This window comes from Notechis scutatus, chromosome Z (genome assembly GCF_049901735.1).
Source record: "Notechis scutatus isolate UNSWTSFEM ecotype Mainland chromosome Z, rNotScu1.2, whole genome shotgun sequence".
NCBI lineage: Eukaryota > Metazoa > Chordata > Lepidosauria > Squamata > Elapidae > Notechis > Notechis scutatus.
Window position 1 is genome coordinate 65,414,436 of NC_142025.1, and position 24,690 is coordinate 65,439,125.

Sequence of the window (24,690 nt, forward strand, 5' to 3'; positions counted from 1 at the left end):
AGGTCAATTTTATCTTTGGGGTTGCTAAGGATGGCTGCTATTTTTCTGTCTGTTTTGAAGGCAGTCTTGATGTGATGTCTGTGTAGTACCTTACTAATTTTGTCTGTAGTACCTCTTATGTAGGGCAGGACAGCTGTTCCATAGGTCTGTTCATCTTCTGGGTCTCTATTATGTTTCAGTGTGTTTTTGTGGATCAAGCTGGTGATTTTGCTTTTTGTGGAAGCCGTTGGCTGTCAGTACTTTAGTCAGGGTGCATAGTTCAGTCTTAATGTGTGTCTTGTCTGCCAGGCGTTTGGTTCTGGTAATTAGTGTTTTAGCCACGGAGTTTATCTGTGCTGGGTGGTGGTGGGATTGGGCGTTGAGGTAGCGGTTAGTGTGTGTTTTCTTCTGGTATACGGTGTGTCCTAGTGTGCCATCTGTTTTTTTGTAGATTAGTACATCTAGGAATGGTAGTTGTTTGTTTGTTTCCGTTTCCATGGTGAACTTGATTTTGGGGTGTGTGCTGTTTAGGTGTGTTAGGAAATTGTTTAGGTTTTCTTTCCATGGGGCCAAATCACAAATGTGTCATCGATGTATCTTAACCATAGTTTGGGTTTGTGGATGGCATTGGCCAGGGTTCTGGATTCGAATTCTTCCATGAACAGGTTTGCAATGACGGGTGACAGTGGTGATCCCATAGGGGCTCCTTCAATTTGTTTGTATCTTTGTCCTTTGTATATGAAATATGTGTTGGTTAAGCAGTGTTCTGTTAGTTCCATGAGGTGTTTAGCTGGTTGGTATTTATTTTTGATGATTTCAAGGGTCTCTTTTATCGGGACTTGAGTGAATAGTGAAACCACGTCGAAACTTACAAGCAGATCTTCTTGCTCCACATGTAGATCTTTGATCATTTCCAAGAAGTGGTACGAGTTTTGTACATGTGAAGCTGCTGTTTCAGCATGGGGCTGTAGCTGTTTTGCTAAGTGTTTAGCTAGGTTTTGTAGTGGTGCTCCTCTGGAGCTGACTATGGGTCTGAGAGGTATGCCTTCTTTGTGTATTTTTGGGAGGCCGTATAGTTTGGGGCATCTGGAAGATTTTTCTCTTGGGATGATCAACACAGCAAACTCCGAGACCAATAAACACAGACCAAGACTCCCAACCAATCAGGATGAAGAAAAAACCATTCTGGCACAGCAATAGGCTGCCCCAAATTTAAATCTGAAACCACTGTAAAGTCTGACTCACAGGCGAACACTATACAGAAGCCTGATGATGGCAGATGAGATTCTGCTGAAACGTTGCTACAACTTTAAAGAACAACTACAATGACGTGGGAAAATACCGAACAAAGCCGAATGCCATACATGTAAGTACCCGCGAAAACTTAAGAAAACAAATATGTATGTGTATATATATATATATATATACACACACACACACACACACACACACACACACTGTGTGTGTGTGTGTGTGTGTGTGTGTGTGTTTTCGTAGATTTTCACGGGTACAAGTATGTAGGTCTAGGTGTGTTTGGGTCTTTTCCTGTGTAAGATTAAGAGTATCTTGGCGATGTTTCGGTGAGGTCCCACTCGCCATCCTCAGGCTAGTGCTTTCGGCTTCGTGCTAGTGCAAGCAGTGTGTGATCGGAGCTGCCGTCTCTCTATAAATACTGGTGGTGGGGGGCTGGTGTGCTGGGCTGGTTGGCTGCGCTGCTGCCTCTTGATTGGTTGATGGAGTTGATGTTGGTATAATGGGCTGTGTGATGGCCTTGTGAGTTTTGTTGTGGAGATATCCTGGATCTTGTGCTGTAATCTCCTGGGTCGTTTGTTTTGTAGTGATCTTTTTTTCCATTAGCCTCTCGTGTTTTAACGGCTTGGGCAATGTGTTGTGTGATGGGCTTGCGAGTTCTTTTGTTGTGGTGTCCTGGGTCCTGCGTTGTAATCTCCTGGGTCGTTTGTGCTTTGATCTCTTTTCCATTAGCTTCCTGTGTAGTAACGGCTTGGGTAATGGGTTGTGTGATGACCTTGTGAGACTTATTGCTGTGGTATCCTTGGTCTTGTGCTGTGATTTCCTGGGTCATTTGCTGTGTTGCAACTTCTTGAGTTCTTGTGGTGTAATTTCCTGAGTTTTCTGATGTGATATCCTGAGTGGTTGGCTGTGATGTAGCATTCTGGGTTTTAGTCTGGCTTCGAGTTTGGGGTCTAGGTTTGTGTTCTTGGCATGTGCCAGCTTGTTTGGTTTTGGGGTCGGGGGTGCGACCCCAAAGCAGCCGTGGTCTGTTTTCTGGATGGTGGTGGTCCTTCGTTTATAGGATGGGCTTGGGCCTGGGTCTGATGAGGGGGATTGGCGGTGATGTCCCATTTTGTTTTGGGTCCATTGTTGGTTTTGGTGGCTGGGACTCGTTTGTTGATAAGGGCTAGTTTCCAGATATCTGGTAGGCGGGAGGTATCGTCCCATTTATTCATGTTATGGGGGTGTTTCTCTATCTCGATGGCTTCCCTGATTATTCTCTTTTGGAGTGTTCAGTGTTGGATATTAATTTGGTTCCTTCAAAATTAATTTCATGTCCTGTGGCTTTAAGGTGCTGGAAGAGGGAGGAAGTATTTTCTTCTTTTCTGACTGTTGTTTTTGTGTTCTGCGATGCGTGAATTTATTCTCCTGTTGGTTTGTCCAATGTATGTGGCTGGGTTCTGTGTATGTGAGGGTTCTGTCTGATATGTTATGTACTGTTTGTTTCATGTGTTGTTGTGGAGAAGGGTTGGGTTTCTGGCGTTTCTCTAGTCTGTGGAGTTTCCTGTGGATTTTGTTGCTGAGTTTGAGATGGAGTGTGAGTAGGTCTCTGTTGGTTTGGTCTAGTAGGAATCTTTTCTTGTGGAGTTCGTTTCTGATTAGGGCTAATTCCGTTCTTTTCAGAATCCTTTCAGTGGCTGAAGTTTTGGAATGGAATTTGAGTTGGAAGCATGTGGGGATCACATTTTTGTCTCGGCAATTGCGTAGGAATGTGAGATCACACAAGATGGTGGTTCTTCGGACTTCGAGTTTCTCGTAGGTCCTGGTTAGCCAGAAGGTTTCCTTCCCGTAGAGGTACGATATTTGTTTTCATAGATTTTGGCCTTGTGAGTTTTGTTGTGGAGGTATTTATAGAGAGACGGCAGCTCCGATCACGCACTGCTTGCACTGGCACAAAGCCGAAAGCACCAGCCTGAGGATGGCAAGTGGGACCTCGCCAAAACGTCGCCAAGATACTCTCAATCTTAAACGGGAAAAGACCCGAACATGCCTAGACCTGCATACCTGTACCGTGAAAATCTACATATACATAGATTTTCACGGGTACAGGTATGCAGGTCTTGGCATGTTTGGGTCTTTTCCCGTGTAAGATTGAGAGTATCTTGGTGACATTTCGATGAGGTCCCACTCGCCATCTTCAGGCTGGTGCTTGGCCGCATTCATAGCTGTCAGCGAGCAAAGATGATCAGAAGCTGCCGTCTCTCTATAAATACTGGTGGGAATGTTGGCTGTGTTGTCATTTCTTGATTGGTTGATGGAATTGATGTTTGCAGATTGGCTGGCTTTTTTGTAAGACCTGGGTAATAGGTTGTCTGATGAGTTTCTGAGTTCTATTGTTTTGACATCCTGGCTCTTGTGCTGTAATCTCCTGGGTTGTAATGTCAAAACAATAGAACTCAGAAGGTCATCACACAGCCCATTACCCAGGTTGTTACAACACAGGAGGCTGATAGACACACAGCCAATACCTCAGCCACGTATGTTCTTACAAAAAAGCCAGCCAATCTCCAAACATCAACTGCATCGACCAATCAAGAAATGACAACACAGCCAACCTCCCCACCAGTATTTATAGAGAGACAGCAGCTCCGATCACGCTTTGCTCACACAAGCACGCATAAGGCTGGGCCTTATTTTTGACCCCGAAAAACCGGCTAGGCCGTCTTTTCGGGTGACTAATCCCCCATTGCATCCTCGGGTGGGCAGGCGGTGACAGCTTGGATGTTCGGGAGACCTTCCATCACCGTTGCTTTTCCTTCTCCCTTGCTGCTGCAGCGTTACAGTAACGCCGCCGCGGCGTTTGGCGCAGCCACATGCGGCCAGTCAGGGCTCCTCCCTGCAACCGGAACCCTGAGGGAGACTTGGCTTCAGGCGCTCCTGTCGCCGCCTTCCTTTGCCTTCGAAGGTAAAGCGAATTATCTTAAAAACCTCCGCTCATCCCATCAGGGCTGCGCCGAGCCGTGCGAGTTGGGCAGAGCCGGGAAAGCGAGCCGCGGGTGTTTCCTGGTTCTGCCCAGCCCGCACGGCTCTGCCGCGGCCCTGGCGGGATGAGCAGAGGTTTTTAAAATAATTCACTTTACCTTCGAAGGCAAAGGGAAGGCGGCGACAGGAGCGCCTGAAGCCAAGTATACCAACAACAAAAGGCAAATCCTCAAGATGGGCTGGAGGGAGGTGGCTACGTGCCCCCGGGCTGCTTCAATGCAAGGTCCTGACTTGCAGCATCCTGCCGTTGCCACCGCGTCCTTTTCGCCGCCGCCTCCCTCTCCGACTGCGAAACTCATGTGCTTCGCCAAACGCTCCGAGCGAGGCAAGCTCTTTCATACATAGAGAGAGAGAGAGGGGGGGAAAGAGGCCGCCCGCTTTTTATCACGCTGCCGCCGCCGCACCACCCGCTCTAGGCCAAACCCGGGCCTCGCTCGGAAAGCAAATACCGCGCATGAGAGGAAAAGACGCGCAAACCCCCGGCGCAGGCGCCCGCTTGTTGACATGGGAAGGGAGGGGGTGGGTGAGGCAACCCTGCTGCCGCGGACCTCCTTTGAGCCCACCCCACCGTGAGCTCCAACCAATCCACAACTTCCAAAGCTTCGGCGCCTCCCAATGGGGATGTTTGCTGGGAAATGGCTTCGACTCCTCCACTCATCCGTGCATTTCATTGCCCGCCCCTTTGCTCGGAGCCGGAGGGTTCTGGCCTCGCCCCATCGTGCCTTTCAGCTTCAGGAGCCCGCACGCTTTTTTTTTTTTTTGACCCCCTGAGAGTTACGATCCCGCCTTTCCGGAGAGGGGGAGGGGCGGCGCCCTCTCAACCCAGCGCGTCCAGCGTCCCATCCGTCTCTTTCCCCAGCGCACTCCTCACGTGCTGAGCACTTCCTCCTGCAAATTACGCCTCACAACTCTGCTCTCCCTTTCCTCTCGCTCCAAAAAGATTGCCATCGTATCCCGCCGATTCGGGCTTCCAGCAACGTTGTGATCCACTAGTGAGGTTGCCATCTCAGATGGAGGCATCGCAGTCTCCCTCTCTTGCTCGCTCTGAACTTCGTGCGGACCAAAATAAAAAGATCGCCCGCCATCATGTTTGGAGCTGCCACTTCCGCGTTTGGAGCTCCAAATGGCGGCGGCACTCCAAACATCGGGCGGCAGCTCCAAGCGTGGCAGCGGAATGGGCAGAAGGGACAGCAACAGCGGCGGGTGCCAAAGGTGTCTGCAGCAAAGGTGTTTGGTGGGAGTAGGGAACTCTCCGCGCTTCGCCATGATCGCCTGTTAGGAGCGGCTGGTGGCGAGGAATTCCTGCCCGCCGGGTGCTCCTAACGGCAAGTCTCCCGCCGTTCCCCTTATTTTGCATATTTTAAGATAGGCCTAAATTTGGGGGAGGGGCTTAATTTGATTTTATGCCCAAAAAAACATGCTGGGCCTTCCTATTGGTGGAGGCCGTATTGTTGGAGAAACACGGTATATATATAAATGAAATAGAAATTATAATTGACTAAACAAAGGATATGAGAAAATAAACAATATGGATCATATTGGAATTTTATAATGGGAGTATTATATTATAATTAAAAGTAGGGGAATGAAACTTTATTTAAATTATAGGGGTAAAGTTTGCCTATGTGGAAATAAAGAAAAAATATGAAATGGTTATATGAATAGTGTTGGAATAAATATAAGATATATTGTAGATTGAGGAATATACCATGTGGATCCTAAATACATTAATTTTTTTTTTTTTTTAGTGTTTATTATATGTTGGTCTTGAGTTAATTAATGAAGATAATAATGTATAAGGCAAAATAAAACAGGTGGTAAACTGAAAATGGAAATAATAGGGGATAAAGAAATAAAAATATATGTGAGGAAATGATTTTGATATTGAATTAATGAATTGAAATATGAAATGGAAATGTATTTAAAGATTAGTGGAGTAGTTAATAATTTGATGTGATATTAAATAAGAAAGTTGGAAATGTAAGTATGACTATGTATAAATGTTGTAATCTGGAATCACATTGCTTACGTGAAGAAATGTGTAAAATATAAAAATAAAAAACATTTTAATAAAAAAAGTTATCAGAATGATACTGAGATAGTTTGGTCATACAAGCAATGAATGAAGCTCAAATTGCAAAACAAACACTGACTCTTCATTAGCCATCATTTGAAGTTATAACCTATCTGAAAAAAGGGATCTGAATCCATAGTTATGATAGTCACAACCCAACCCTTTAGTCACTTGGCAACATGGCAGCATACAGCATCCTGCAAATAAGGTTATGTGACCTCATTTTATGATAGTCAGAAAAATCACAAAATAACTGTGTGATTTAAAGCACACTGTTTAAGCAGCAAAATGTGCGTCTGATTTAAAGAGTTACAAACAAATGCTACATTTGTGTTCTGCATACTCCAAAGCACCTTTCTGGAATAGATCCAAATTCATTTGATCAAATCAGAAAATATGAACATCTCAATATATTTCCAACAGTACATCTTAAAAGTTAGTTTAACTATAAAGTACTTACATTTTAAATGTTAATTCAATTTTTAAAATAACTATTAATTTGCAGACGTACCTCCCCATGGTTGAAAAAGTAGCATGCCATTGTAAGTAACCCTCCAAATCTGTTCCCACTGTAAAGGGAGAGAAAGGGAGAGAGGGGGAAGAAATGTAATAAAATTTTCTTTTTCAGACAAGCTTCAATGACAAAATAAAAATACTTTCATTTTATGAATAATAATCTGCTCTAAAATGTCAGATAAGTAAAAGAGTGAAGCGATGTCATGACTCCCCACCCCACCCTCCCACCCACAGTGCTTGGAGGCTGTTAAGAGCTGGACAGGAAGCAAGTGGCTGAAACTGAATTTAAGCAAGACAGAATAGCTCTGAGTTTGTGACTCCTTGATCCATGGATAACTGCCACTTTTGGTTTTGGATGGGGTGACATTACCCCAAACAGATCCAGTGTTTAATCTGGGGATTCTCCTGGACTCAAAACTTCTGCTCAAGGAGAAAATAGCAGTTATGGCCTGGACAGCCTCTGCACAACTATGGGTTGTATGCCAGTTACACCCTTTCCTGGACCAACAACCCCTGCTCAGACAGTCACATCCTAGTCATCTCCTGTCTTGACTATTGCAACACGCACTCTACATGGGGCTGCTCTTGAAAAATATCCAAAAGTCCTATTAGTTCAAAATGCAGCAGTCAAATGGTTTTAGGCAGACCCAGGCAGCACTTCTCCTGTGGGAGCTGTATTGATTGTTATGCTTCTCATGCAATTCAAGGTGCTGATTGTCACATTTCAAGTCCTTTATGGCTTGGGATCAGGTTATTTGTCTTTTCCCACTTACAGCCACCTGATGCACTACACAAGGAGGCACAGAATGTTGTGATTCCTTCTCCTAAGGAGGTATATCTGGCAGGATCAAGAAGAACGGCCTTTTTGGTGGTGGCTCTCTCCCTTTGGAACATCATCCCTGCAGAAATTAGACTGGCCCTCACTTTGATACTGTTTCACAGGGCCCTGAAGACCTGATTCTGCCAACAGGCCTAGGTAACCCAGAGTGGAATAGGGCCAATCAAGTGGCTCATTTAATTGCCTGTTGTTTCCAGTGGGGTCCCCAGTGGGGGAGGGGGGTATGTTTTTATTATTTTTATATTGGGTTTTTATTGTTTGTAAAGCTGCCCAGAGTCACTGAGAGTTGGTGGGCAGCCATATAAATCCAACGAACAAATAAACAAGTATTCAGAATATGCATCTAATCAGATTATGAAGTTAAAAAAGATGTTTCAGGAAAGACAGGTGTAACTTTCAATACCTGCTAATATCTTCTTTAAGAAGATGCACTTTTTCCTGGATTCAAAAACAGTCTTCTGCTCCCAGGGAAAGACATACTTGAGTTACGGAGATACCCAACAGATTTAATACACTCTGTTACTGCCTCCTAATTTAAACACCTATTTTCCTGGCTACCACGTAAACCCATGAAAATATTCAGTTTACAGATAGAAGAAATATTCAAACAAATGAAAATTCTATAGCTTGTTAATTACAGGTACATGTAGTCCTCAACAACAACAATTAAGAACAAAATTTGCAGTGTAATCAGACCCGATTTATGGCAGCTGTCAGGCAAATCATGCAGTAGCACTTACATGTCTCCCTGGCCAGCCACCCACCCTGCCAGGTAGTTGCCATCCCAGGCACTGCTGTACTTGTACCTTATCTTCCTAGCCACCTCTGCACACCCCTCTTTACATGTCTACCAGTCTGCTTCCAAGTCATCTGGAACATACAAATTCCTGCTGGCTTCCCCACTGATTTTGATTGTTGGAAGCCAGCAGGAAGTTGTGAGGAGGTCGTTGCTTAACAACCTGTGAATCTCATTTAACAATGTAAATGGTTACAGCAGGAATTGTTGCTAAATGAGGTGGTTATACAACATTACGGTTTACAATTGCATCACTTAATGATAGATATTTTAGTCCCAATTATAATCATTAATTAAGGTCTAACTGTACTTTTACATGTGAATAGAACAGGAATATTCTGCACAGCATGCCAAAATATTATCATCTGCTCAACAATATTTTCTGTAGAATACATTTAACAGATTTAACAGATTAATAGAGTTAGAAAGAACCTTGTCGGACATCTAGTCCAGTCCCCCCCGCCTAAGCAGGAGACACTACATCATATCTGCAAATTGCACTAAATAAACTTATTTTAATGCATGAATTAAAGAATTAAATCTTTATTTAAAGACTGAGTTAAGTTATTTTTTTCTCACACATATAATAGTAAGACCTGAGGTCACATGCTGAATCTAAAGGCAGGAAGATTCAAGATTGAGTAAAGGAAAAACTTTTTACACAGTATAAAATTTGCTGCAAGCAGCTAGTGGCCATTGTATGAGCGACAATACTAGAGAAAATGGACTTATTCAGCAAGGCTTTCTTATATTATTAAACTAAACTGAAAATAAAAACTAGCATTTTTTATTTCTCATTCTTTTATGCACTCACACAATGTATATTGATATCTGTTAGGAATTGATAGTCATTTAACAGTTGGGTTGGAAATATATAAACCAGGATAGACATTTAATACTGTCTCTTTAAGGGAATGCTAAAATTGTAATTGGGAGTGGTTCCTCAAACGGCCATAAGATGGAGCCAGAAACCTGGGTTGTTCTGTTCTGTTGTTGTTAGTTGCTAGATGTTCTGATGGTTGATGTTTTAGGTTCTTGCATATTTCCCTATTGACTCTTGCTGATTGTCGTTCTTCTTGGATTGCTGTAAGTCTGTTACTGAACTGTGTACGATACTGGATTTTGTTATTTGGATTATCCCTGGACTGAATACTGAATACTTTAACCGTGTATGTCTTGGACTGTTTGTTGGACTTTGCTTAACCATTTACTGGAAGTAAAACCTACATTTTACTATTAAGTGTATCTGTGTGCTGGTCGTGTGTTATTCAACATCACTCTCACTACGTCTCCCTGTGTGCACTCATTCTCCTAACGGGGAATTACCTCAACACTGGTTATGGGCCCAGGCCATACCAGGCTCAGATAACTGAGAGTTAGTGTGAATACACAGTACTGTATACAGACAGCTGTTTACTGTTTAATTGTGGGTTACTATCCTGGAAAAGATGGCACAAGACACTTCAACAAGTCTCTCACTGATAACCCAGTTGGGTGGAACAAACTATGTTTCTTGGTCTATGAAGTGCAGTCTACTTCTGCGTAGGGAAGGGTTATGGGCTGCAGTTCAAAATCCACCGGATGTAAATGCTTGGGATCCAAATAATGAGGATGATGCCAAGAAGTTAGCTGACTTTAAACAGAACAACGAACGAGCTCTTTGTATAATTGGACTAACACTGAGTGACCAGCAGCTAGTCCATATTTGTGGAGAAGAGTCTGCTGCAAGGTGTTGGGAGAATTTGAAGAGGATTTATATTTGTGACAGTGTAAGTGCACACATACATCTTACACGTAAACTGTTTAGAGCATGTCTTCGGAAAGGTGGAGATATGTTAGCTCATGTGAACTTTATGAAAAGAACTTTTCAAGAGCTACATGAAAAGGAACTGATTTTTTCAGAGCTGCATCAAGTTTACATCATCCTTTCCTCATTGGATGAAAACTATGATGATTACGTATCTTCACTAGAAGTCCTGACCAGAAATGAAGTGACATTGACTGACATAACCGGACAATTGTTAGAAGAGGCAAGAAGAAGGCTGGAAAGTGAGAACTAAGAGAAAAACAACCACAAGAAGAGGATTTGTTTTCAACTGCCTATACTGCAAACGGATGGAAGATGAAAGCATCTGGTGAAGGTACTGCATATTATTCATGTGTAAATGAGTATTTATCTATGTTATATGTACCTAAACTGAAATTTAATTTGTTATCAGTAAGGGCTTTAGCTAATCTTGGTTATGTAGTAACCTTTAGGGGAGATAACTGTATAATAGAGAAAGAGAGTAAAAGTGTTATTGCTACTTTAGAGAATGATTTATATGTTATACATGATGACCAGCTGAAGATAGCTAACTCAGTTTATAACAATGTTAAGCCACATGACGAATGTATACATTTACTGCATAGACATCTGGGGCACATTAATTTCAAAATGTTGAAACAAACTGTCAAATTGTCAGAGGGAGTAAAAATTAAAACCCTGTAGCAAGTACTTAAACTGTAATGCCTGTAATCAGGAGAAAAGCAAACAGACTGAATGGGTTGTCCTGCAAACAGACTGAATGGGTTTAAGACCAAAGAACCTTTAGAGGTTGTGTTTGCTGACATAATTGGTCCTAAGAAACCCAGTTTGGGAGGTGCCTGCTATGTTTTGTGTATAATGGACCATTACTCACGGTACGGTTTCTGCTATTTAATGAAAAATAAAACAGAAACATTCCAACATTTCTTTAATTGGTTAAGGTTTGCAGAGAGAAAAATGAAACATAGGGTAATTACTTTAGTTACTGATAACGGGACTGAGTTTATTAACAATAGATTCCAAACTATGTTAAAATTGGCTGATGTCAAGCATAAACGTTCTGCACCTTACAGACCACAACATAACTCGTTTATAGAACAAAGAGAGCATATGTTACAAGCCATGGCTCGCACTATGTTATCTGATTCAGGTTTGCCTGAAACACTGTGGGGTGAGGCCATAATGTGTAGCAACCATGTGTTAAACAATGTGGTGAACACAACAACTGGTGAATTGCCATTCACTCGTTGGCATGGCAGAAAACTAAATTTAAGTTATCTACACACATTTGGAGCTCCAGCATGGGTGCATATTCCCTCACAAGTAAGACTGAAAGGGCAACATAGAGCTAGGAAATTATTTTTCGTAGGTTACGAGGCTAACCATAGATCGTTTAGATTTTGGGATCCAGGCACAGCTCATGTTTACTGTAGCGCTAGTGCTAAATTTCTTGAGCACATTAGGTGGCACAAACTGGAACAGGAATCCAGCAATGATGTTGTAATTGACACCCAAGTAGTCCCTAAAGATGAAATAATTAAACCATCAATAGCCATTAAAGAGGAAGAACAGGCACAGGAGGAGGTAGGAGAACAGGACCAGGTGGAACAGGAGAGTCCACCAGTAAGCCCTGTATTACTGAGACGTTCAACCCGAGTAACACGACCACCTGATAGATATCAGGTTAGTGTTGTATGCCAAGTGAATACAGTTCCTGGTAACTATAATGAACTGAAACTGTATCCTGCTAAGGATCAGGCTGCTTGGCAGGAAGCAATGGATAAAGAACTGAAATCCTTACAAAGACTGGAGGTATATGAAAATGTCAGGTTACCACCAGGGAAACATGCCATAGGGTGTAAATGGATTTATAAACTTAAGACTAGTGTGGATGGGACTGTTACCCATAAAGCCAGGTTAGTAGCACAAGGGTTCAATCACAGCAAACAACTACGATGAGGTGTTTGTGCCTAGTCTGAAGGCTACTACATTAAGGGCAGCATTAGTGTGGGCAGCAAAGGAGGAATACATTATAAATCATTTAGATGTAGAGGCGGCATATCTGCATGCACCGTTGCAACACACTATTTATTTAAAGAAACCTTTAGGTATCAAAAATGATAATACAACTGATTGCTGGAGATTGAAAAAGAATCTTTCTCCCCCCCACATCATATCTCAAATCCTTATTTCATGAAATGTTCCCCTTTTCTTAAGACAAATTTCACTAAGTTATATTAAACATTTTATCACACTTTAAATTACACATTATTTCCAACTTTCTAAAATTATTTCTAAATACAAATTTAAAAAACAATCTTATGTACCTTTAGAATCCCTTTATCAATAAAGTTTACCCATTATCTCTAAAAACTTTTGTTTCTTTACATCTTGCTCTCTACTATTGAGGCTTCTCGTCCCCTTTCTCCCTTGCTTATTCTTCTCTCTGTCCTCTTTACCCCTTTGCCTCTCCACCTCCCTTTTTCTCTGCTTTCCTCCTTTCTGTTGTCTTCTAACATGATATCTCTTTTTCATCTTGTTTTTCTCTTTTTGATTGCTTTTATAGGTCTTAAAGTCTTTTTTCCTTTTTCTCTTTCTCCTTTCCTTCCCCAGCCAAAGTCATTTGTTCATCAAAAATGGCTTCTTCTTTATCCCAGTCGTCCTGTTGTCCATTCAATTTTACATAAGTGTAGACCGCCATTTCTAAATACTGAAAAGAGTATCAAAAACGTCCTTCCCTTCTTGCTTTTCTTTTTCATATTTTTGATATAAAAGTTTCAATCTGTCCACAAGTAATGCCATTATAAAGAGAAAAAGTTTTCCCAAGCAACCACCCAAGTGCTTTTAATCAGAGATAATTCTCAAAAGTGGTAAAATCACCAAGCAATCCAAGTAGGTTAATTCTTTTAAGCACTTTCTCCTTCATTTTCTCTTTCTGGGATTGGAGTTTGATCACAAAGTTCCATTTAATATATATCTCTCAGAAGCCTTATTAGTATTTATAGCTCTTTAAAAATCCAAGCAATCTTCTCCTTATTTTCAAATTCTAATCCAATTTTTCCCTCTCCCTTCCCACTCACAGCAAAAAAAAATTTTTTTAAGTCTTTTTTAAAAAAAAACATTCAGAAATCCTTATCTCTTCAGTATTTAATTACCTAGATTTTCAGATTTCTCTTGTCGTTCCATCCGCTGTCACGTTAGGAAGGAGAGTGAAGGAAAAAAAAAAAACTTTCCCTTTTAGAATTCTGTGCGCCGCTTGTAACTCTCTCTGGAAACAATGTAACAACTTCTCCGTAGCAATTTTCAAGCCCCAGGAAACTTTCTTATCCCTTGGCAACTTTATCCAGGTCCAGAAACAACTCTCACGATTTCCCCGATTTTCTTCCTCCTGCACAATCTTATCCGTTTGCAGGTTTCTTCATGGCGGCCATTGCTGACCGCCGCTCCTCCGCCTCGGGAAAAGGGGTTTTGCTGGCTGGGTAGGGGTCTGCGACACCCCTACCCCTTTCCAGATCCCCTGTCCTCAGCTGCCCCTGCAGGTAGCTATATCCCCCAGATCCAAACGGATCGGGGGAACCTTGGCAGTGAGCTCGGCAGAGATCGCGCTGGATCGCAAATCCCTGCCGCTGCCGAAGCCTCGCAAACCGGAAGTGAATGGAATTGTGGAAAATATAAGTATTCCCAAAAGGCATGTTATTTAATTGAAATGGATAAAATGGTTAAGATATAAAGGAGTTGGAGAGAAAGATACAAATGAATGTCAATATTAATTAGATTGTGTTATTTCTGTTGAAATTTTTTTTTTGAAAGGAGAGATTTGAAGTAGGAGAAGCAGGAATACCTTAATGAAATAATGATTTAAAATATGTGATGTGGGGGGGGAATAATTATGGAAAGTAGGTGCTCCCACAAAAGTATGTTAATCAATTGAAAAGTAATGTGCTAAGTGTTTATGATATAAAATAATATGAATATTAATGAATAGATTAGTATTGGTATTAGTATTAGTATTAGTATTGTATAAATTTAGAATGTACCAAATAGAATCCCAATGTAAGTTAGGTATTTTATATTAAGTATTATAAATGTAGGGGAAAGAGGTAAAGGCGTCATACTCCAATTAGTGTACAGGAGAAGCTTTTTTTTTAAAGAAGATAAAACGATAGCTGGAAATAAACAGACAAAGAATAATAAATATTATGATTTGAATTGAGATGAGATAAATAAAATAAAATTAAGAGAATCTAAGAGAGAGAAGAAGCTATATAACAAATTGAAAATGGTAATAAGATATGGAATGGCATATAAAATGAATATGAATTTGAGTTGGTGTCTGTACAAAGAGTTTTGACCCGGGATTAAGCAACTTTCAGAAAAGATGTTTTTTTTTATGTTTATATGTTTTGTGTTCTTATGTGTTTATGTTTGAATGAGCTAATAAAACCTTGGAGAAAGGTTAGAAAAGGACAATGGAGAGAAAGATAGAAGAAAATAAAGCAAGTTAGAAAGGGAAAATATGCGATTGTAAGGAAATGTGTTAATGTTGTAAAACTTTCAAATAATTTTTAGAAATTTTTAGAAAAAAGGTTTTATGTTTATCTTGTATGTTTTGTATGCTTTTAAAAATTAATAAAATTTGTTTTAAAAAAAAAGAATCTTTATGGCTTGAAGCAATCAAGATATGAGTGGAACCAGTGTATAGTTAAGGAATTAACTAAGATAGGTTTTGTATCTGGCATGGCTGATCCATGTTTATTTAAAAAGGAAAGTGATGGTGTAGTTTCATTGTTGCTATTGTTTACTGTTGACATAGCATTAATCACCAAAACTGAGCAAGAAGCTACTGAAATAATTTCACTGTTAGAAAAGAAATTTAAGATAAAACAGTTAGGTGAAATTAAACAATATCTTGGTTTAAAGATAGATAGAACTAGGGGAGGATACAAAATCTCACAGGCAGATAAAATTAACCAGTTACTAAATAATTTTAAAGCCGGCTAAAACACCAATGAGCCAGGAGTTTAGTCACAGTGATGTACAAAGTCCTGTTTTTGACAAAGATATTTATCAGTCCTTGATTGGTAGCTTATCTTATCTTAGTAATTGGTCAAGGCCAGATATAGCATAGAGTGTTAACCAATTAGCTAAGTTTAATGCTGAGCCAACTGAAAGGCACTGGCAAGCTGCTAAGCGTGTGTTAAGATATCTGAAACAAACAATGCATGATGCATTATATTTGGAGCCTAAGGATGAACTAAGTTTAACTGCATATGCTGATGCAAGTTTTGCTACAGACATAAATACACGTAAATCTACGTCAGGTACTGTAGTATTATTAGGAAAGGTGTTGATTGGATGGAGGTCTATTCGACAGAAACATCTAAGTTTGTCAACAATGGAGGCTGAATCCTCATATTATCTCTATTATGTACAGATTTAGTTTCTTATAAGCAACTATTGATTGATATGGGAATTGATGTAACAGATTCTATTGTTGTTTATGAAGACAACCTATCAGCAATACAGGCTTCCAATCTTGCTGTAAAGACAAGATCAAAAAACACAGATCTAAGATATCATAATGTGAGACAATGTGTGCAAAGTAAAATGATTAAACTGGAGTACTGCATGTCAGAGAATAACATTGCAGATCATTTTACAAAAGCCCAAGGCTCTGTAAAGCATTATTTATTCTATTATTTATTAATCCAATTTACCACAACATTGATATTTCTTATCTCAATCAAATGTAAATAATCCTTTTTATATTATTTGAGCCTACATTAAGAAAGACATCTATAAACCTTTAATCCTTCTTCTTTTTTTTTTTTTAGTTCCATAAGAGAAAGAAAACAAAACTTCCCCTATCTAATTTATTTCTGCTTCTTCCACTTACAATCTAGCTTTCTTAATATTTGGGTAACAATTCTTTCTATCCCTAGTCTCTTGCCCTCAAGCGTGCTTCAGTTCTTATCCATTTTTTACTCGTTTCCCACACTCCTCATCTTTATCTTCCTCTATATCTTTCTTATTTAATCTAAACATTTCTCCAGTTACATTCTTGTGCTGACATTTCTCCCACATATCTGCCCATATTCCAGTCTCCTTATTCACAATATCTTCCAGTTTGCTCATTTGTTGATTTGCCTGTTTTATTTTTTTCAGTTTTTCTTCCTTTATCAGCTGATTGATCAGTCCTATTTTTTACCCCAATCTTTCATTTACCTGTTGATTTGACCAATTCGTTTTTTCCACTCCTTTTGCTTGCCTTTATCTGGTCTTCCTCTTTGTTGAGCTTTCGCTTCATTTACTCATTTTTCTGATCCATATTTGTTCCTTGTTTGTATTCAATTTGCTGTTTTTTTTTCATCTTGTCTTTCTATTACTTCCACATTTCAAGGGCAGTTTGATTTTCTTTTATTGTTCTTTGTAAGATATTTTCCATTTTCTCATCCATGCCATCCATTAAGACTTTAATACTTTTGAAGTCACCTCTTGAAAAAGTCCACTCATTTTCACAACAGTTTCTTCAACTCCAGTCATAGTGATGATAATCATTCTACAATAAAGAATCTCTGTCCAGATCCAAAGAAGTCCAGAGTAATAGGGGTATAGTTTGTCTTCCAATCGTCAGCAGATGGTGCTCTCCTCTCAAATTTCCATGCTGCCTTCCCCCCCCCAGCAGCTTTAATTACAATCAAAATCCATTTATTTTGAAACAGTCAATTATTTAATTAAGCCAGGTCCAGCATTTAGAATACCCAATAACCAATTCCAGCATTTAAAACTAATCCAAAGTCCAAAATTCAATGCTTTCAAAGAAAAAAACCTCTTGTTTCTTCCTTACTCCATTTTTTTTCCAGGGCTGAATCAATAATTCAAAATGCTCATTAGCCACGAAAGTTACTCTTTTGAATGTCCTTTTTCCCCCCAAAATCATTACTTTGGGGATATTTTTAGGTAAAAATCAAGCTCAATTTCACCTAGTCACACACTGTTCCTCTACTCACTCCTGCTCTATCTTCGTTGCTTTGACTGCCCCAACTGGGTGGTGGCCATGTTGGCTGCCACTGCTCTTTGCCTTGGAGTTTAGTGAGTTTTCTCTGGGTCATGCAGGAGAGCTGCTGCTCTCCGCAACCACCAGAGCATCCCTCTTTCCTCTGCCCCCACTGCAGGGAGGCTTCGGCCCCTGTTCAGAGCCCTCCAAAGGGAGTATTTGGTGCAGGATCATGGAGTCAGGATTCCTGCCGCCGATGCCACTGTGACCAGAACCTGAGCTTAATTATACTGATAATGAATATTAATATAATTAATGAATTAATTATGATCAAAACAGTAATAATGTGAAACCTCTAAGTCAAACCAAATAATAAAAAATAAAAAGCTAGTGTGAAAATATTATGTCATGTTAAAAAATATTAATTTCTTGCCACAGTTGTTAAGCGAATCACTGAAGTTGTTAGTACTAATTTTTGAGTTACATGCAGATGTGTCTTTCTACTGTAGAAAGTATCTACCACTGAATGAAATCTCTTTCTCACTTTCACCTGTATTGTACAGATATGCTCTAGGAAGTTGGCAACATTCTGCAGAAAAAAATTGAAATATATGCCACCTATGTGTGATGAGAAAAAACAAAGAAGTCTCACTACATCAGCAGAAGTGCACTCCAATTATTGTACAGCCCTAACTCCACAACCGCAATTTCCTATGTAACAGACAATTTTAACAAGAAAAAGAGATGCCTTTATGGGTGGAAGGAGCAAGGACTGTGACGATAGGCATGAAAGCAAATAACTGAGACAGAAAAATGAAGCTAAATGACGAAATTACAATAAGAGTGTCAAGGGACAGAGTTCAACCTCCTAGCTTGCTTATTCATTTTTCCTAATGGCTCTAGATCACTAGTCTGGAATTGGTATTATATATTTTCTTTTCATTGAAATCACTGATATATATCTACTATAAAAATGTTAAAAACAAGCATTGTACCATATTCTATCAGCTGGAAATTCTATGGATGAATCAATATATCTGTGAAAATATATTTCCTAGCACAATTCTCTAACATCAAACTGTCTCAAAATTAAATTGAAGAATTGTGCATATGTCCCATACATTTGGCATTCTGTAGTAATGTAAAGTTTGGTGTGCAAATTTTCACATTTAGTGCATATTTAACAAAATGCAGAATAATTACAATTATCCACTTAGCAAACAAACCTTTTTTATGTTATCTTACCTTAGATATGTGCCATATAGGAAGAAAACTGACACCATCAATCCATTTAGAAGAAATATCATAGCCACATAAAAAGAAGCAGGGTCTCCTAATCCTATCAAATAGCAATTCACATGGAAATAAAATACTTCATGTTTTGATTTTTAAATTAAGTTCCACTGTGCAAAAATTGTGCATATATTAATATATTGTTAGATAATTAAATTCTGTTTATGTTTAAGTTTGCATTATTTAACTTAGCTATCTAATAGGTTTCAAAGGCAACTTCACAAAACAACTTAACAAAGATATGACTGAAGTGAAAAATTTGCATTGTTCTACGCACAAAACATGTACAGCTTGTTGGCTCCACCAAATATGGGTACATTATGATCTGGCCACACCAAAATGGTTTGTTTAGATTTTGGCCAGATGAATTGTAGATTGTACTTGTTGGATAGAAGACTGTTTTTCCTTGTCTTTTTCTTTCCACCTCTACTATGTCCCATGTGCCCAACCACTACTTCCTTATCCCTCCTTTTGTTTTTGTCATTATGTTTAAATTAAAATGTAGCCCACTCATACTTTATTCCAACTCTGTTAGTGCCTTTCTTCTCTTTCTTTCGCTGTCAATGCATTTTCCTCAGCATTTTCTCTATCCTAGAGAGGCTTTCTCATTTATGAAGGTATTCAATGTTAATTACAGGTTATCCTCAATTTATGACCACAATTGAGATCAGAATTTCAGTTGCTAAGCAAGGCAGTTGTTAAGTGGTCCCAGGGTGCTGCAATTGTCATAAATAAAAGCTGATTGCCAAATTTCCAAATTTGACCTTGGGAAGGTTGTAACACCTCTATGTCACAAGGAGAATTGTACATCATTTTTTTCGATGCCACTTAAAATGATTATTAAATGAACGGCTGTAAGTTAAGGACTACAAGTAATTCTATACAATGATGACAGAAAATAGAGGGAAACAAAATGTATCTCTCTTTAGAGGAAGATGATGTTTGAAAAACTTCATTACGCCACTTTAACTGGAACATGAAGGATTAGCTAGCTAGTAGGATAGATTCTTCTATAGTAAAATATAAATAAGAAACACTGAGAACACTGAAAATGTATTTGGCTATTTCAGCATCTCATCAAAAACTGAAGAAAATTTGAAGAGATAATTTAAAATAAATCTATGGACTAGAGCTGGCATAAAAGGGATGTACCATCCTCTAAAAAGTTTCTAAGTGAAGCATGGAGTTTCCAAGAACCCACAGAAAGACCAAACAAATAACTACTTTTGCTTCAGAAAAACCTTATTTTTATGGGGATAAGTAAAGAGGTAATCAAGAAACTGTATTAGATTATTGATTTTGTTTGTGTGTGTATTATTATTCAACCTTTTCTGATTCTTGTTCTCATTCTGTATAATCCTAGACTTATTTCATTTCAGGCTATGACTACAATTTTTTTTTCTTTATTAACTTTTTGTGATCAACACAGTAAATTGGAAGCCATCTCAAGTTCATTCTTAGCAGACCAGCACCATCTTGTGGTCTGCCTGGGACATTATAAGTACTTTTGTAAGTTCCTAAAGTAAAATATGTATGTATTTTGTTAGAGGATGGGAGAGCAGATGAGATACTCATTGGAAGACACATGATCACAGTGGTAACTACCATATCATGAATTCAAAATAGAAAATATAGTCAAGTTGTGAAGATGCTGACAGTTTTTGGGATAAAAGTTTTGATATCTCCAGCTGTACACCTTATGGGTTTCAGCACAATGCTAAACCAGTTTTCATCTGAAAGGAGAAAGAACATGCTTGAGGATCTGAAATCCTTCATGAATTTGAACTGCACTATTTCTAGAAAGGAATAACTGCAGTATCAACCTCCCAGAGCTCCATTTCAAAATGCAGCTACAACGTAATTTTCAATCATAACAATGATAACCCAGCTTCTTAAAGGTGGCTTAGATCATATTAAAATAACTGCAGCTCTAACCATAATGTGAGTATTGCATTTTTTATTTGATTTTTATTATCTCTTCCTACCTTAGGAAGGCAATGCATCTTTTTTGAGATATCTAAAATTATTAGTTTTGTCAATAAAAATATGTAGCCTATAAACAAAAACAGTTGTATTTGGTTATTTATTTTGGTCAGTTTATTTTTTGCACTGTCACTTCTTTACATAACTCTCTATATCTACAGTACTCATTGATGCAATTGGGATGGAATTTCGGTTACTAAGTAATCTGACCAGTAAGCAAATGGATAGGATTTAACTACATTTTTTACCATAGTTGTTAAGGAAATCACCATGCCCATTAAGCAAATCATCATGGTTATTAAATGACAAGCCAACAGGAAAGGTTGCAAATCTTGATCATGTTATCAAAAGGCACTGCAACAATTGTAAGTACAAGATAGTTGTCAATCACCTAAATTGCAGACAAATGAAAGAAGAACTTGGATATCAATGCCATATCCATCATTTTGTAGAATTTCATCTCCAGGATGCTGCTGGATATAATCTACTAATGTCAGTTTAAAGGCAGACTCTTTTGAGTTGAATTCATGCTGATTTAATGGATATGTACATTATTCTTGATAATATGGAAGTGGTTTGCTACTTTCTGATTTCCCCCCCCTTTATTTTCTAATCTAGTTCTGAGCTCTTGAGTTTTCTTGATTACCCCGCATAGAAGTACTCTACACTTTCTAATAAGGTCATCCATAATTTCTACTTGAAATGAAAGATTCTGTAGCATCAAGGTATTGTAATAAATAAAAATAATGTTGAATGACTTGTATTTTGCTTCCATTTGATTTTATTTAAAATTAGAATACTAAACTTTAAAAAAATGAAAAGTCAAATAAGAAACAGCCTAGCTAGACCTCAGAGGGCTGCCCATTGACACGAGTATTAATGAGATGCTGCTTAGGCTCAAATCTATTTATTTCATGTTTTGGTCATGTTGCGTTATATAATTTTAAGTTTCTACATTATTTACATACCTATATATGCTTCTTTATTTTCTCTTAACAAACAATTATTAAGGAGCATCCTTTCTGAAAATAAGATTCCTATATTGACTACTGCAATATATACAAATTATTTAAATGTTAATTGATTAACTAAATATTTAATTAGACTATGGATAACCATAAATTCTAATTCTTAGTAACCTTTCAAAAAGGATTTTTTATATTATTTCACACTCCATTTTGTGCAATGTTCACAGTGAATAAATAAGGAACACTTGCCTTCACAGCTTTCAACAGGGCTCAGACCTTCCCCTCTATTCACAGTCCAACACTTTTGTGTGTGAATGCCAAAAGAGTTCATTGCCCCTGTATATATGCGGTACCAGCTGGCTAACACAACCTGTGCAGAAAATAGGATTATAAATTCAAAAGAACATTGTTTATCTCAGCAGTTAAAAGAAATTTATCTATGGCTATTCATCGGTTTCTGAATATTTTAAGATTCTTTTTCTTCCTTCCTGAAACTGCATTTTAAGTTTTAGTATATTTTTTATAAAATGGTAACTGACATTATACAAGCATACTGTTAAAAACATAAAGACACATTTGCAAACTTTCAAGGTGTTTAACAATCAAACTAGATAGCACATTAAATATTCTGAAAACATGATAAAAATTTATTTTTAAAAATTAGATTTTTTAAAATTTAAAACGGATTTTTTTATTTTTATCAAATTTATTTTAATAAAATGCTTTTGGATTAAAATCTATCTAAAGACAGTTTCTATTTAAGATACATTAATAATTTAGTTTATTCAGCATAAAATGGAGCTTAGTTATGTAGCATATTCTGCAATGTTTACATTTTTGGTAAACTCATTCAATGAATCCAAGGTCTGAAAGTAAATAGAAAACCTTCATTTTGTTTGTAAATAATAATATTAAAGATTCTAACTACCAGCAAGAATCAGTTCTTACCTTTAAAGAGCCCGTCATTTCAGATCCATCATGGCAGCGCCTGTTAGCAGGCATTCACTCACCTGCTGCCCACTATTTGCCTCATCTTGTTGTGTCACTGCAACATCACCAGCCATCCCATTAAAATGAATGGGATTGTCGGTGAATCAATACTGGGTCAGAGGAGGAACCACCGCGGGACAGAGATGATAGTTGCTCCTTAAAAATTATGGTTTAAATCGACTTGATTTAAATCAAGCCTTTTTACTAGTGACTTTGACTTGATTTAAATCAAATCCAGCCCGGAAGACAATAAAGTAATTCTTCTGGCATTTACACCAAAACTGAAATTTTATTAATAGTATTTTTCACAGAAATGTTTTCCTCTTTCTGGATTCATCATGTGAAGCTGAGATTTTATGTTTATAATACAGGTATTCTTAAACTTGTGACCAAAGTAAGATTGATCAAATTAAGGTTTTTAAGATAATAATTTCTGTTACTAACCAAGGCGATTGTTAGTAAGTTACATGCAATTTTACAATTTTGGGGGGCCATAGTTGATAAGTGAATCATGCTGTTCTTAAGCAAATTGAACCTCTTCCATAGACTCTAGCTGTCTGAATCCACTTGGGAAGGTCACACATGGCAATCATATGACACTGGTATACTGCAATCATCATAAATACATGCTAGTTGCCAAGTGCCCAAATTTTGATCACATGCCTGGGGGGTATTGCAACAGACAGAAGTACTCTTTTTTGTAGTGCCATCATAACTTCTAACAGTCACTAAACAAGTGGATGTAAATTGAGAATTACCTGTATATTCACTTCCTATTTAAAAGTCTCAGATACTAACAAAAGATACTACTTTTTAAAAACTACATGTAATTCTGTGTTGAAATTATTATTGCTTTATTACTAATATTATTATGGTTAATTTTCAATTCAATTCAGTCTGGGACTGCTAAAAACTTAACAGTTCAATATCATTTTTTGGGTTCAGAGCATAGTGCATTGCCATCAGTTTTCTTGTCTTTCAATTCAAGTTATCAAGTTCTATCTGAGTCCAAACAAATATTCCAGCAGAATATCAAATTACAGGCACTGCCCAGGCGTTAATTGCTTTTATGATATTTCCACCACTCAGCTTTGATCTCAAAATTTTCTGGACTCGCTTTATGTATTTTGTTGAAGTAGCTTTCTTGACTTGGTTGTGCAGCAGGTTCTTAAGTACTTGTATCCTGCTTCTGGTATTACTGCTTTTATCAACTCTTCATTATCAAGATAAAATCCATCATTTTCAACCATTTTCCTAACTTAACAGTAATTGTTGTCTTTGTCAAGGTGGTTTTTTGCACTGACAGAATATTCAGGTGTAATAAGGTCAAAATTTCCATGTATCTAGGTAGCCCTTTGGATGTTGCTCCAAGGGCTCCTATTACTAGTAGTACAACCATGGATTTCTTCTTCCATAATTGCTCAATTTCAATTTGAAGATTACAATCTTTTGTTATATTTTCTAGCTGTTTCTCTTCAATTCGTGCATCACCTGGTATTACAATATCAATGAACCAGATTTTTTCTTTTCCACAATAGTGATGTCAGGAGTGTTGTGGACCAGATGTCTGATCCACTGTTTCATCTTTCTCACTGCATTATTATTATTATTGTGGTGGTGGTGGTTGTTATTTAAAAAGTGACTTACCTCTGGATAGAGATTAAATCTTTTCAGTGTGTTTATTACAAGAGGATATTCAGTTAGATTATCATTCATAATCATCCAAACTCCACTGTAAAATGATGGTGCTTCAACGATAGTCTTGAAGTAGGAATAATAGAGACCCTAAGATGAATATATTTAAAAACAATACTTAAACATTTAATATTTAAATATATAATTTGCTTCATATTTGTACATTTGAATTTAAATAATTTGCTATAGCAATAAATATAATAATATCTGTTGAAGTAATTTTACTATTTCTAGATCAGAAGTAAAATAAAACAAGATTAAAATAAATATTGCAAGTTATCTGTAACGTATCAACACATATGTTGAACTAGATCTGGCAAAATCCAAGTTCAAGTTTATACTAAAGTCACTGACACCAGTCATCAGGTATTGCTATAGAAAATAGGAGCAAGCAAGTTTGGTTTAGTGGTTAAGGCAACAGGAGACCGTGCATACTAATCCATCCTAAAATATGAAAGTCAGTTTGATGTTATTGTGGG

At 38.1% G+C, this 24,690-nt stretch overlaps 1 protein-coding gene across 4 annotated transcripts in view; it reads right to left on the reverse strand.

The window, feature by feature from the left end:
• The window catches only part of DPY19L1 (dpy-19 like C-mannosyltransferase 1), a 148,983-nt gene that overhangs the window by 105,334 nt on the left and 18,959 nt on the right, over positions 1-24,690 (reverse strand). For all 4 annotated transcript variants that reach the window (XR_015745836.1, XR_015745837.1, XR_015745838.1 and 1 more), the window contains exons 5-8: positions 24,164-24,301; positions 21,776-21,896; positions 18,528-18,621; positions 6,840-6,897 (exon numbers count right to left, since the gene is read on the reverse strand). Coding sequence is in view for 1 of the 4 variants with exons in the window: in XM_026674865.2 (XP_026530650.1) it covers positions 6,840-6,897; positions 18,528-18,621; positions 21,776-21,896; positions 24,164-24,301 (411 nt within the window). In the remaining 3 variants the exon portion in view is untranslated. The remainder of the gene's footprint in view (positions 1-6,839; positions 6,898-18,527; positions 18,622-21,775; positions 21,897-24,163; positions 24,302-24,690) is intronic.